Genomic DNA, 14478 nt, shown 5'->3' on the forward strand with positions numbered 1-14478 from the left:
TTTCCGAGAATTTTGTAGGTGGTGATCATGTCTTCCCTAACTCTTCTGTGTTCCAGGAACACGAGGTTTAATTCCCATAGCCTTTCCTCGTAACTCTAAATTCTAGAACTAGTCTGGTGGCATACCTCTGAATCTTCTTTAACTTTGTCTTGTGTTTAACTAGGTATGAACTCGAGGCTGGAGCTGCATACTCCAGGATTGGTCTGATGTATGTGGTATACAAGGTTCTGAATGATTCCTTAATGTGATGTGAAAATTCATTTGTTTACAGTCCAACATCAAATTATTAAATATTAGTTATCAAGAGAAAGCACCAAGCCAGGAAGACTATTCAATTATGAAAGGCTGGCATGACTGAAGTGGTGATGCCATCTTGGCCAACATATAGATACGTTGATATACGTATAGATATGGACATAGATACTGATGTGTTCTTGCACACTATTCATTACAGTCGAGTTTCAATTAAAATGTGGCCCGAGACTTGGCTGTAGAGAGACACCTGAATCCCTCATTGGGACATACACAATTATAAAATTTATCCCAATTTAACTTCAAATAACTTATACATATGTAAAAACATAAATTTAAGCTATTATCTAGAGAAGAATCAACAAATGTGTTAAGCTATTTGAGAAATAATGATAATTTAATCAGTATAAAATCCAAGCCTTTGATCTGGTTCATGTACAGCAATTCTGATTTTGCAAATACTATTACAGTACCTGACTGTGATTGTGGCATTAAACATTAGAAATAGGCTGCTCAAACTGCCACAAGGTCTACACTTGGTGGGAGCTTCACTACCCTGTACAAAAATGCACAAGCTTGTAGGAAAATATATTTTCATTTCCCAAAATAACAAATGGTGGAAAAGTGGCAACAATGACCTATAAAAATAAAACTGTCAAATATTCTGCACGACCAACTAAATATATATATATATACATATACAACAAATAAATAAAACTGCCTCTTAACGTATTACTGTATTATGTTCACTATTTGGTTCACTTAAGACGGCAACCTCATTCCATATACGTCTATATTATATAAAGAATTAAGAGAATTGATAAAATACATACATCAGTAAGATGAAGTGCATCTTGTGCCCTAATTAGTAACATATATTGAAATATACAACCATAGAAATTTGATAAAGAAAGGATATCTTTTATACAATCTTAAAATACCCGACACAAGAAATTAAATGAAAGAACTTGCGACTTGCAAGCCAAACTTGAACGGTCTATCATACCTACATTCGTGCTTTTGAAAGAGAAGAAAATCATAGTTTATTTAGAGTACTGTACTGCAACATGTGATGAACGATAATTAAACACCAAATTACTTCTACACAAACTGTTTACAGTTAACTCTTACAAATAAAGAATAATTACAAGTGTTAAAGCTAATCACATTGAGTATGGAAGGCACGGGATAACATGGCTCATAACCGTTTAACTTGCCGCTCACACAGCGTGCCACTCACAAATGATGCCAAGACTGAAAGCATATCAGGGATGATGTATTCATAATCCTGATAAAAGAGCACATTCACTTCACAACCACTCAAAAATTATATGATTCTTGTCATTTATACACACAGTGTTAAATTCTTGTTAACTGATAAAAATACTGTATAGATTTGATTAACCTTATAAATACATTAAATGTAAGTAATCGGTCCTTATCAGCCACATGCAAAAGAGTAAACTTCCATATCTTATTAATGGGATTAAAATATTCAATATTTTGTAGCACCTTTGCATGCTAAATGAATAACATTTAAGAACGTGTCTCTTAAAAAGCTATCTTCATTTTTGTTTATTAACATTCTTGTCAACAGAAAGTCAACATACAAATCAGAAGAAAATATCACTATTCTGTTAGGGATTTGCACGCAGTCTATAGAAGGTCCAGGTTCAAGAGTTCCCTCAATAGCATTTAAACTTATCTGGTGTTAAGTTAAAAAAATTTCCTTAACCTTCACATTTCATTTAAGAAAAATTATCATATTTCTCAAGCTTCCAATTCCAGTCAAAATTTGGTAACCTACTATTTATAAAAGAAAAAATAGCTAGTGATATTTCTAATTGAGCTCTTGGTCTTTATTTCAAGCGAAGGGTTTTTTGCTTATTCATATTAGTTAACATTAACGATATGTAAGAGGTAAGAAGATCATCCATCTTATAGCCAAGTGAAGTCTCACACAGCAGCTTCGTGCCCCTCACCAGGTTACCAATCGTCATGTGGAAGTACGTATTGCCAGATGACCAGTTGCTGATTCTTGTGAAGGGATTGGTAATGAGAATTTCCTGCAATTGTAAAACAAAATTAGTCCCAATCTTTACAAAACTCCAGGAACTCTTCTGGTTGATACCTATGAAGTAACCACTGTAATTGAATTTTTGTATATCTTATAAATATTATTATATAAAGCATTCATAAATTAATTATCAAAAGAAGGTACCAAGTCAGGAAGACACTGTAAATGTTCATTAAGCTCTAGCTAATTATATTTATATTTTTTCTATCAACAAAGACATTTTAAAGTCTTTTGCATTATAATCCAACACTTTCCATTTTTAGTATACCTGGAGAGGGTTTCGAGAGTTGTTCTACTTCCCGAGCCCGGCCAGAGGCCAGGCTCGACTTGTGATAACTTGGTCCAACAGTCTGTTGCTTGGAGCAGCCCGCAGGCCCATATACGTATCCACTGCAGCCTGGTTGGTTTGACACGTCTTGCAATAATTTCTCTAAGTGTGTCTTTAAGACTTCCACCTTTGTTCTGGCATTATTTCTAATGCTTGCTGGGTGCGTGCTGAACAGCCGTGGACCTTTGATATTAAGACAGTGCTCTCTGATTGTGCCTATGACATCTCTACTCCTCAATAATTCTATTCTGTATTTCCTTCCATATCTTTTGCTCCAGTATGTTGTTATTCTACTGTGCAAATTTAGAATGGTTATTCTACTGTGCAAACCTGGCCTTCCAATATCTTCCATGTATATATTATTTGATATCTCTCTCGTCTGCTTTCCGGAGTACATTTTGAGAGCTCTGAGACAGTGCCCATAATAAGTTGGGAGCCCAGCCACTGCTGACTTCGGCCACCTCTCTCTCTGGCCTCGCGTGGAAACCAACATCATTCAAGTAATTCTTCATTTATTAATGCAGTACTCTTGTAATAATATTACACATTTTAAGCTTTTCATTTCAACCACCAACTCTAAATGTTATCATAAGGGGTTTACATAATAAATTTTAGGGCAATATTTAACACTAGTCAATGTAAATTATAACTTAATATTCTAAAGAAAGCCAAGCTAAACTTGCTAGTGTGCTATAGTATGTCCAAATTTAAAGAAAAAGTAAAACAAAAAATCCTCGCATGCAATACCTACTGTCACGTCACTTCCGTCACACTTGTTCCACCCTCAAGTGTCATATCACCCGCCACACTTGTTCCACCCTCAAGTGTCATATCACCCGCCACACTTGTTCCACCCTCAAGTGTCATAACACCCGCCACACTTGTTCCACCCTCAAGTGTCATAACACCCGCCACACTTGTTCCACCCTCAAGTGTCATAACACCCGCCACACTTGTTCCACCCTCAAGTGTCATAACACCCGCCACACTTGTTCCACCCTCAAGTGTCATATCACCCGCCACACTTGTTCCACCCTCAAGTGTCATATCACCCGCCACACTTGTTCCACCCTCAAGTGTCATAACACCCGCCACACTTGTTCCACCCTCAAGTGTCATATCACCCGCCACACTTGTTCCACCCTCAAGTGTCATATCACCCGCCACACTTGTTCCACCCTCAAGTGTCATAACACCCGCCACACTTGTTCCACCCTCAAGTGTCATATCACCCGCCACACTTGTTCCACCCTCAAGTGTCATAACACCCGCCACACTTGTTCCACCCTCAAGTGTCATATCACCCGCCACACTTGTTCCACCTTCAAGTGTCATGTCACCCGCCACACTTGTTCCACCCTCAAGTGTCATAACACCCGCCACACTTGTTCCACCCTCAAGTGTCATATCACCCGCCACACTTGTTCCACCTTCAAGTGTCATATCACCCGCCACACTTGTTCCACCTTCAAGTGTCATATCACCCGCCACACTTGTTCCACCCTCAAGTGTCATAACACCCGCCACACTTGTTCCACCTTCAAGTGTCATATCACCCGCCACACTTGTTCCACCCTCAAGTGTCATAACACCCGCCACACTTGTTCCACCCTCAAGTGTCATATCACCCGCCACACTTGTTCCACCTTCAAGTGTCATATCACCCGCCACACTTGTTCCACCTTCAAGTGTCATATCACCCGCCACACTTGTTCCACCCTCAAGTGTCATAACACCCGCCACACTTGTTCCACCCTCAAGTGTCATAACACCCGCCACACTTGTTACACCCTCAAGTGTCATATCACCCGCCACACTTGTTCCACCCTCAAGTGTCATATCACCCGCCACACTTGTTCCACCCTCAAGTGTCATAACACCCGCCACACTTGTTACACCCTCAAGTGTCATATCACCCGCCACACTTGTTACACCCTCAAGTGTCATATCACCCGCCACACTTGTTCCACCCTCAAGTGTCATAACACCCGCCACACTTGTTCCACCCTCAAGTGTCATAACACCCGCCACACTTGTTACACCCTCAAGTGTCATATCACCCGCCACACTTGTTCCACCCTCAAGTGTCATAACACCCGCCACACTTGTTCCACCCTCAAGTGTCATAACACCCGCCACACTTGTTCCACCCTCAAGTGTCATACCAACTTATCCTCTTACATAATAAGTCACATTTTTAATGGAGTAAACATCATAAATGTGGGCTATTATAGCAGGTTATGTTCGTACATTTGTGGTTTGGCAAAACAGTTGCCTTTTTAATAGTTATAAATTAAGAGAATGACCTGGTTTATGATATAGTTGTCCTCAAGCTTATTGAAATGCCAACATTTAAATGTTATAATAATACATTAAAAACTCTAGGACAGTATAGCACAAGTAAACAATTATACTACATAAATAATGTACATGCAATGATGCAGGAGTGGGAGGGGCATGATGTTCAGAATAAGCTTACCAGTCTGCACGATACTTTAATGCTTTAAATATATGCAATAATTCCGTAGATATACGGTACACAACACATTTAAATGTTTTCTAACAAAATAGGCAGAGTAAGGTACCAACTTTTGAGACTGGGTGAATGAGAGAAACTCCTTGCTTGTTGATGGCTATGAGGAGATGCTCTGGATAGTTGGGATCTGTTGTCTGTTTCACCTCAAAGAACGCAGAGCCAAACGTAGGCCATCGATATATCACTTTGAGGAAGGATATCTTGGCCTCCTCAGGACTCATGCCTGTTAGGAGACAAAAGAGTAACCATTTAAACACTTTAAATTTGCTACAGTAAATTCATAAGCTACAATTATCTTGGCCCTGCCAATTATGTGTACCAATTAGGACAAAAAACCAGCATTGAATGTAATGAAACGCCATTTTTTGTGTGAGACCCGGAGGCTCCCGGAGGTATCCAGGCTGATACGCTACTGTCAGGCTTTGGCATCAGTCATGTGTGTATGGAGTTCTTTGGGCCTACCGGGGACCACAGTCAGAACCTGGCCCCCTCAGAGAGGCAAGGGGAGCAATGGCCAATAGAAACCCCCGTGTGGTTGGAAGCACTATGTCATGGAAGCACATCGACTGGGTCAGGCACCCAGAAAGGTAAGCATTCCAAAACAAACCCCTATGCTGGAGAAAATATTACTACCAAAAGCCAAACAAGTGGATAGAACTCCCCAAACAAAAAACGAGCAAACTAGTATGACGTCACCTATTGCCGCGCTACTGTCTGTGCAGCTCCCCACTCCCCGGGAGGGGGAAGGGGGAGCCCCAGACCAACCACGTCAGCGATCCACACCCCAGTTCTGAGGCTGGATGTCAAAACACACGAAAAATCACCGACCGGAGAGAGGGAGGATGCCGGGGAGCCTCCGGGTCTCACCCAGAAAATGGTGTTTCATTACATTCAACGCTGATTTTCTGGGGAGAGCCCCTACAGCTCCCCGGAGCTAACTACCCACAGAGGAAAAGAAAAGAGGAACTTACCCGGGAGGTAGATACTGCTCATTCCTCAACCCAAAGTCGCGACAGCTGGCTGCATCCGCCGACCCAAAGCGACACAGGACCGACTGGGCCCAGGGACATTAATAACAAGGTAACGAGCAGCCAGGACCCTGTTCAACCCCCAAAATCCCTGCGCCCGAATGTCAGCCCAAGACATATTGCCAAAGATGGCGGCAAGAGCCGCAAACTTGCGAACGTCATGGCACGGGGATAGAAAGCAGGCTGGCTAGCCTTAATAACCCTGAGGATGACCTGGGAGATCCTCACCCGCGAACAGGGAAGAAGGGAAACTGGATTAACCCAAAGCGCGTCAATGGCTAGGTCCCCATGATTGCACGCATTGCAGGGGTTCAGCATTTTGATTGTTTGGTAGTTCTGGAATAACTGGTTAGCAGTATCTTGCCTGGGCCTCCCTTAGCAGTCAGTCTAAGGGCCCTGGAAACCCCCATTGGGGCTCATTGTTCCAATGAATGTGTCCTCTGAGTCAGGAGAGGGACGTCACTTCTGCCGCTCTCGCGATCGCTGTGTTCGGACCCCGGGGGACTTTGCATCCCTTGCGACACCTAGACCTCGGCGTGGTCTAGGCGTCGCCCATTTTAAGTGGCGCCCTTTTCCACCTGCGAGGCATTCACGGTGGATGCTTTTCGGCAGGACTGGTCGAGGTGGGGGTACCTGTTACTCTTGTCCCGGTCCAGCTGTTCCTTCGGGTTCTGGCTCGGTTGCAGCCCATTCCCATGAGAGCAGTCCTTATGGTTCCTTGGTGGCCGGCCAGCCTTATTTTCAGACGCTGCTTGATAGGTGTTCGAACCCGGGGCGTTTTCCCACGGCTCCGCCTCTTTCGGCAGGTCGAATCAGTCCTGTCCGTGACTGGTTCGGCCTTCTCCTCGGCTCTTCGTGTCTGGTATTTTGACGCGGGTATCACCATCTCTGTGGTGTTCAGGTGGCTTTGTTGAAGCCACCTAAATAATACAAGTGGTCCTACAGCCATACAAGGCAAAATAAAAAAGAAAATAAACACCTCACAAAAGCACGTCTCCAGGAGGAAGAGAACCGGCCGCTATGCATATTATAGGACAGCTGCACAGTACCTTGCGCCCCTGCCAGCGACAATACTACCTCCCACCCAAGGCCAAACAGTGGTAGGAGAAACCCTCGCTGACCCCAAGGGCGGGCAATCACCAAGCACCAAAAGAACCCTGTAGAGGCAGTCCCCAAACAGTTTGTGGAAGGTAGCCCCAAACTGCAAGGGCAATACTTACAGGGCACCTAGGGAAGGGAAGGGAACCCTAAGTGCATGCAGCCCGAGTATTCAAGGAATTACACCTGGCTCGCACACACCATACTGCAGCACAACACCACAAGTCACAGCATTGCTCAAAGATTGGAATCAGAGTCAATTGACTGCCACCCAACACAACAGCCTCAGAACTGGAGTTGGGTAGCTTGTGCAGAAGGTCTGGGGCTCCCCCTTCCCTCTTCCGGGAAGGTGGGAGCTGCACAGACAGCGGTGCAGCGGCTGTGATGATATCATGCTTGTGTGCTTGTTTTCTGATTAGGGAGTTCTGCCTGCTCGTTTGGGTTTCATTTTGCAATTTTTAGCCAGCTGTAGTTTGTTTTGGGATTCCTACCTTTCTAGGTGCCTGACCTGGTAGATGCCTTCCAACTACACGGGGGTGTCTATAGGCCATTTGCCCCTCGTGCCTCTCTGAGGGGGGGCCAGGTTCTGGCTCGTTGTCCCCGGTAGGCTAAGAACTCTATCGATTGACTGTTGTCACGGTCTAATATATACGCATCAGCCCGGTATAGCTCTGAGGAGCCAAAGGGGCTCTCCACAGGAAAAACATGCAGCACAAAAAATAGTTCCAAGATTTTGAAGATGACTGGTGCCCAAACTGAGGTGTCACAGCTATGAAGACAAGCTGAGGGAACTTATTTTAACAGCTCCAGGAGAGAAGGACTAGAGAGAATACAATTACTATGCAAAGTAGTATAAAGAACAGAGATGAGAGACAACAATCTTGTCAGACTGAAGGGAAATGGGACAAGATAACATGGGGTTAATGCTGGAAACATAAATGTTCATCCACCATCTTCATCGTGTCAAGGAATGTCAGTATGTGCTGTGTTGCCTCACCTGCATCACCATTATAGTGCTGCACTATAAGCCTCTTCCATTCAGTGGTACTCTGTGACTTCGCCAGGTCTGCTGGTATAAGATCTCGCAGCATGCTCCTGATGGAAGAAAAATGATCTTTAAAGTAATAGCACTCACAGATTTTCCTCAATTGCACAACAGTGTTCCTATTAAATTATAAAATTCTCCTCGTTTGCCTACAAAAAAACTGAACAGTAAACATTTATAAGATGTGCTGTCAGAGGAAAACACACTAATGCAAACTATTACCATAACATCTCCGTGGTCTCCGTGGTGTAGTGGTAAGACACTCGCCTGGCGTTCCGCGAGTGCTATGTCATGGGTTCGTATCCTGGCCGGGGAGGATTTACTGGGCGCAATTCCTTAACTGTAGCCTCTGTTTAACGCAACAGTAAAATGTGTACTTGGATGAAAAAACGATTCTTCGCGGCAGGGGATCGTATTCCAGGGACCGTAGGATTAAGGACTTGCCCGAAACGCTACGCGTACTAGTGGCTGTACAAGATTGTAACAATTCTTGTATATATCTTCAAAAAAAAAAAAAAAAAAAAATATTACTCCCTCACAGTTTAATAACCTCCTAAACCAGTTTCACTTTTAAACTCCACTGGAAACATTTCCACCGGCATATTAAGAAATAAACTCCAAATATTAATAAAAATAAATTCATGGGATAAAGTACCCATTAGAAATATTTAAATTGGTAAATTACAAAAAACCCTCACTTAAGTGACTAGGTGAAGCACGTTTCTAAGTCGTCCCACTTGGCAGCTTCTAAAGCAACATGCCATGTCCTTAGAGAGGATCATGTCAAGCAGGATGAGAGTGGATGTCCACTGGAGAACAATTCAATCTCATTCTGAGAAGGTCAATTCATACAAACTGCTAAGTCCTCCAGAACTTTCCTTTGGCATCACAGGTGACTGCCAAGACCTTCAAGACCTTTACTATCAAATATGACTTGGTTACAAGTGTATCTGCCAGTTTGGCTTGTATGGGGATCAAAATGAAGTGAAATGTAAAGTGTAATTACCTAAGTGTAGTTACAGGATGAGAACTACATTTGTGGTGTCCCGTCTTCCCAGAACTCTGTCACATAACGCTTTGAAACTACTGTACTGACAGTTTCGGCCTCCACCACTCACTCAACTTGTTCCAACCGTTTACAACTCTTTGCAAAAACAAACTTTCTTTGGCAGCTTTGTTTGACGTTTTTTGGCAGCTTTGTTTCTGTAGCTTAACACTTTCGCGCTCTCGGCGCTCAAAAAAAAAAAATACCCCAGATGCTTTCGGCACTTCGCGCGCCTATGCGGTAAGACCGAAAAAGTGTACACTCTTTTGACTGTCCTGACAATAATTGAAGGCGCACGTATTTAAATTTGGTATCACTGTGTTCGCAATGAAATTGTCTATAAGAGCATACCTATAAAATGCCGCCCAAGCATAAGGAGTATCAACACCAAATAAAAAACTATGCAGATCACTCGCCGAGAGCGCCAAACAGCAACAAAATGTTTCCACTCTCTTAATGGTTGCGAAGCCTACAGTTGTCCTACATCGCTAATTTTGGTATCATTGGAATCGCAATAAAATTCTCTACACGGACATATGCATATGAATGTTTAATATAGGTAATTGCCCACCCGCAAGAGTGTGTGAAGTGGAGAGTAGTTAGCCGGGAGCGCACTGGCAAAAACACAATCATGCTTGGAAAGTTTATACATTTATACGTTTCCTGACCCTACTTTTCTATGTACGTATTTCTTTTTTATACCAATGTGTTCGCAATAAAATTTTCTATAAGATGAACTGTATAACATTTGTACAAAGCATGTGTAAGAGAAGCGCCAAATATAGAACCACGTCGCTCAGTATGCGTTCGCGGCAGAAACGAACGCATTGTTTTCGTTCGTTTGATGTTTGTCATGTTTATACTTGTTGAAACATTTTATAATTTGTATGACAGTGATCGCAGTAAAATTCCCTACACAGACATATACATAAAACATACAAATATTTCCCACGTGTTGGATATATCAACGGCTAAAGGGAACCCACTGCCACACGCTCGCCACACCCCCAAACATAGTTTGTGTATTTTTTTTTTACTCATAGAAGTTTATGTGATATAATATTCATTCTGGTACCAAAAAATTCGCAAATAAATTCTCTACAAAACAAAAGTATCCCCATCCATTTCGGTTAAAAAATGGAATTTATAGAAATATTTTTTCGATTGACGAGAAAAGTAGGCAGTTATGCGGAATCGTAAGAAAAACCAGTGACGAGTTATCTCTAATCGAAAGCGCGAAAGTGTTAAATCTATGACCTCTTGTTCTTGAAGTTCCAGCTTTCAATTCATCATCAATTTTGTCAGTTCCCATTACTATTTTGTATGCAGTGATCATATCACCTCTTTGTTCTGTCTTCTAACTTTGGCATACTGTATTTACGACCTCTAGCCTCTCCTTGTTGCTCTTGTTTTTCAGTTCTGGAAACCATTTTGTTGCATGTCTTTGCACCTTTTCCAGTTTCTTGATGTACTTCTCAAGATATGGGCACCATACAAGTGCTGCACATTCCAGTTTTGGTCTCACAAGAGTTGTGAACAGTTTCTTTGGTATTTCACCATGTACTTAAAAATGATTTTGAAGCTAGAAAGCATAGCATATATACTCCTTGCACAATGTTCATGTGTTCCTCTGGTGACAGTCCACTATCCAGAACCACTCCTAGATTTCTCTCTTTCTTTGTTGGAGTTCTTTAATGGTTGATCCTTTATATAGACAATGAACATTGCTGGTGCTTGAACTGAATCCAGTGGTACTCTGTTAGTAACACTCCTCCAGTCGAATACATTAACTCTGATTACCATGCACTTTTCTAGCACTTAAATTTTTTTTCTATGTCAGCAGTCTCCCTGCCACCCTTCCAGCATGTTCCACTTTCCAAACAGCCTCTTTTGTTGGACTCTGCCAAAAGCATTTTTTACGTCCAGATTAACAGTCAACCCAAATAATCTTTCTTGTAGAATCTCTGTATCTCGTAAAATCATAATCATAAAAACTAGGTAGATTTGTTACACACGATCTGCCTGCTTGAAAACAATACTGTCTGTCTGTCTGTTGTATCATTTCTCTCCAGGTATTCTATCCACTTGGTTTAACTATTTTTGTTTGTGTTTTGACTACTGCACTTGTCAATAATATGGGTATATTATTTAGAGGATCTTACTCTGTTACCATTTTTGTAGATTGGAATCATGTTTCACTTTTTCATATATCTGCTAAGATTCCAGTACACAAAGATGTCTGGAATATCAATTGAAGTGGAATGCTGAGCTCAGGTGCACATTCTCTCAGAACCCAAGATGAAACTCCATTTGGTCCAACTGCTTCATTTCTTCCTTGCTCCTTGAGTAATTTTTCCACTTCATCTCAAGACATCTTTATTTACTCTATAGTGTTCTCTGGAATTAGCATTTTGTCTGGTTCTCTGAAAATCTCCTTTTGCACAAATAAACTATGGAACTGTTCATTTAGTGTTTCACACATTTCCTTTTCATTCTCTGTGAATCTGTTCTCCATTTTCAACCTCTAAATTTTATCCTTTACCTGCAAGTTTCTTTTAATGAATTTACAGAATAGGGCTGGTTCTGTTTTACATTTGTCCGCTATCTCAAACTTTCTTTCTGCCTCTTCTCACTGCTGTGTAGCTGTTTCTCGCTTCTTTGTATCGCTAGTATGCTTGAGGTTTTGTATAATGACAGACACCCATCACTATTACATTTCACACTGTAAAAATTTTGCCATTTCGAGACAAAAAGCAAACTTGCATTGCATGAAATGTCAAATTATTATATTTTAAATTATAAAATATCTGGAAATACTTGCACTATGTCTAAATTTTGCATTTAATATGTAAATGACAGGCATGTTGAGTGTTTGGGCTGTGACTTTAAACCATAACCAGCAACTCCACTGTTATCTTGTGAAAACCAATGTTGAAAACTAAGTACTGTACAAAGAAATTACACTGATACTTCACATTAATGAAAAATGAGTATCCAGAGAATAGGTTTGAATCCTCCTCGTGGCTTCTACTGATTTTCTTGAAACTATGTGATCATTAACAGGGGGCCCTACCTCCAATGTATAATAATAATATGTTGTTAATACATAGAAGTGATAGTGAAAGAAGTCTGTTGCTATCATTATAATTACCCGTACAAGGTGTGAAGATTGACTGTAATTAATGATGTAAAAATTTCCACTGGTGTGGCTAAGAATTTTTTGTGTCCTCTGTAATCCTTTTGCACTGCTGCTAACAGAATGAGAATTGGTGTGACCTATAAATTAGCCGCCTCCAGCAGCAACAGTCAAGAGTACATGCCTAACAACGTATACCAACCACCACAAATGATATCCACATACAGAATAGAGACAGGAATCAACACAGGTGTAAAGGAGGAATTTTATAAAACTGCAACTTCAAAAACAAGAGGACTAAGGATTCAAACTAAGAAACAAAGGTGGAGAGAAAATATATGAAAGTTCTGTTTCACAAACAGAGTTGTAGATAGAACCATTTAAGTGTGAAGGTGGTAGATGCCAAAACCATCATTAGATTCATCAAAACATCAAATGACAAAGATTAAAGTGAAGACATGGCACCACAAGCATGGCTGTCATTTTCTCGTTCTTTAACTATACCAAGAATAGTAATCTTAGGTAATCTAGATCACCTAGTAATATAGATCTAGTAATCTAGATATAGATTAGGTAATCTAGATCACCTAGTAATATAGATCTAGTAATCTAGATATAGATTAGGTAATTATATCAATTGATCGATATAGATCACTTCTATATCAATCGATATAGATCAATCTATATATATATATTTTGGTAATTGATATAGATCACTTAGGTAATGACCAGCCAGCAGTAGTCTGCATAATGCAGGGTTCCCAATTGGAGGCGCCTCACACGTTACCTGAGGCTAGGAGTTACGCCTGCACTCAAGGAGAGCAACAAGAAGAGCATATGGATGATCTGCAATGAAAAGTGTTCCTTTCTGGGGAAAGCTCCGTCGGCTCCCCAGAGCTAAACCAGGCTGATATGCTAATGTCAGACTTTGGCATCAGTCATGTGTATGGAGTTCTAGGGCCTACCGGGGGACCATGGCCAGAACCTGGTTCCCTCAGAGAGGCAAGTGGAGTAATGGCCTATAGAAACCCCCGTGTGGTTGGAAGCATTCTATGTCTGCCATCATTCTATGATGCCGGGTCAAGCATCCAGAAAGGTAAGCATTTCAAAACAAACCCCTATTCTGGTTAAAATTGCTACCAAAAGCCGAACTAGTGGATAGAACGCCCAAACAGAAAACAAGCAAACTAGGATGACATTACACTTCACCGCGGCGTTGTCTGCGCACTTCCCCCCCCCCCCCCCCCCCGTCCCTGGGAGGGGGAAGGAGGAGCCCCAGACCTCCCACGCCGGCTATCCACCCACCAGTTCTTTGGCTGATGCTATGGGCACCAGTTGTGTGCTCCAGCTCCATTAGTTGTTTCAGCACTGTACCTACTGTGGGTTTGGGGTCGGGGCGGGGTTCGTTGGTTTTGAGACTTGGGCGGTGTTGGGGAATTCCCCTTCCAGGGTAGTGACGGGGGCATTCGAGCCTGTTCCTCCAAAAGTGTTGTAAGAGTCTGCCAGTGGGCTCCCTTCCTTAGTATTTTCGCGGCTGCCCCAGTTTTCTGGTACGGCTGGGGCTTTGGGGGGACGGCGCGGCCCTGGGGCCTGTCGTGTGGGTTCCCCAGGCTGGGGAGGGGCTGACTTGGGGGGGCCTCAGGCCCCATAGGACCCCGCAGGTTTTTTTTTTTTCTCCCCTCTAGGCGAAGCTTGCTGTTACGCGGAGTGGGGTTTTTCCTACCCCCTCGCTGTACGAGTTGTTGGGCGTCGGCCCCTCCCCGGGCTCGGTTCCTTGTCCTTTGAGTCGGTTGGTTCCGTCCTGTAGGTGGGTGCTCATCTCCGTTGCTCCCCTCTTTTTTGGGATGGGGTATCTTTGTCATGTTTCCCCGTTATTGGGGTTCTACATGACTTGTGGTCTCGGGTGCAACTGTGCCTTTGTGTGCCTTTGGGG

The 14478-nt window shown here is 42.4% G+C and overlaps 1 protein-coding gene across 6 annotated transcripts in view; it reads right to left on the bottom strand.

Moving 5' to 3' along the window:
• Positions 1-14478, bottom strand: part of ck (myosin-VIIa ck) — a 220641-nt gene that overhangs the window by 3549 nt on the left and 202614 nt on the right. For all 6 annotated transcript variants that reach the window (XM_045738596.2, XM_045738595.2, XM_045738593.2 and 3 more), the window contains 3 exons: positions 8317-8414; positions 5247-5416; positions 1-2318 (listed from right to left, as the gene is read on the bottom strand). The exon at positions 1-2318 is cut by the window's left edge and continues 3549 nt beyond it. In XM_045738596.2, coding sequence (XP_045594552.1) covers positions 2112-2318; positions 5247-5416; positions 8317-8414 — 475 coding nt within the window. In that variant the 3' untranslated portion in view covers positions 1-2111. The remainder of the gene's footprint in view (positions 2319-5246; positions 5417-8316; positions 8415-14478) is intronic.

The sequence above is a fragment of the Procambarus clarkii genome, chromosome 43 (assembly GCF_040958095.1).
Source record: "Procambarus clarkii isolate CNS0578487 chromosome 43, FALCON_Pclarkii_2.0, whole genome shotgun sequence".
NCBI lineage: Eukaryota > Metazoa > Arthropoda > Malacostraca > Decapoda > Cambaridae > Procambarus > Procambarus clarkii.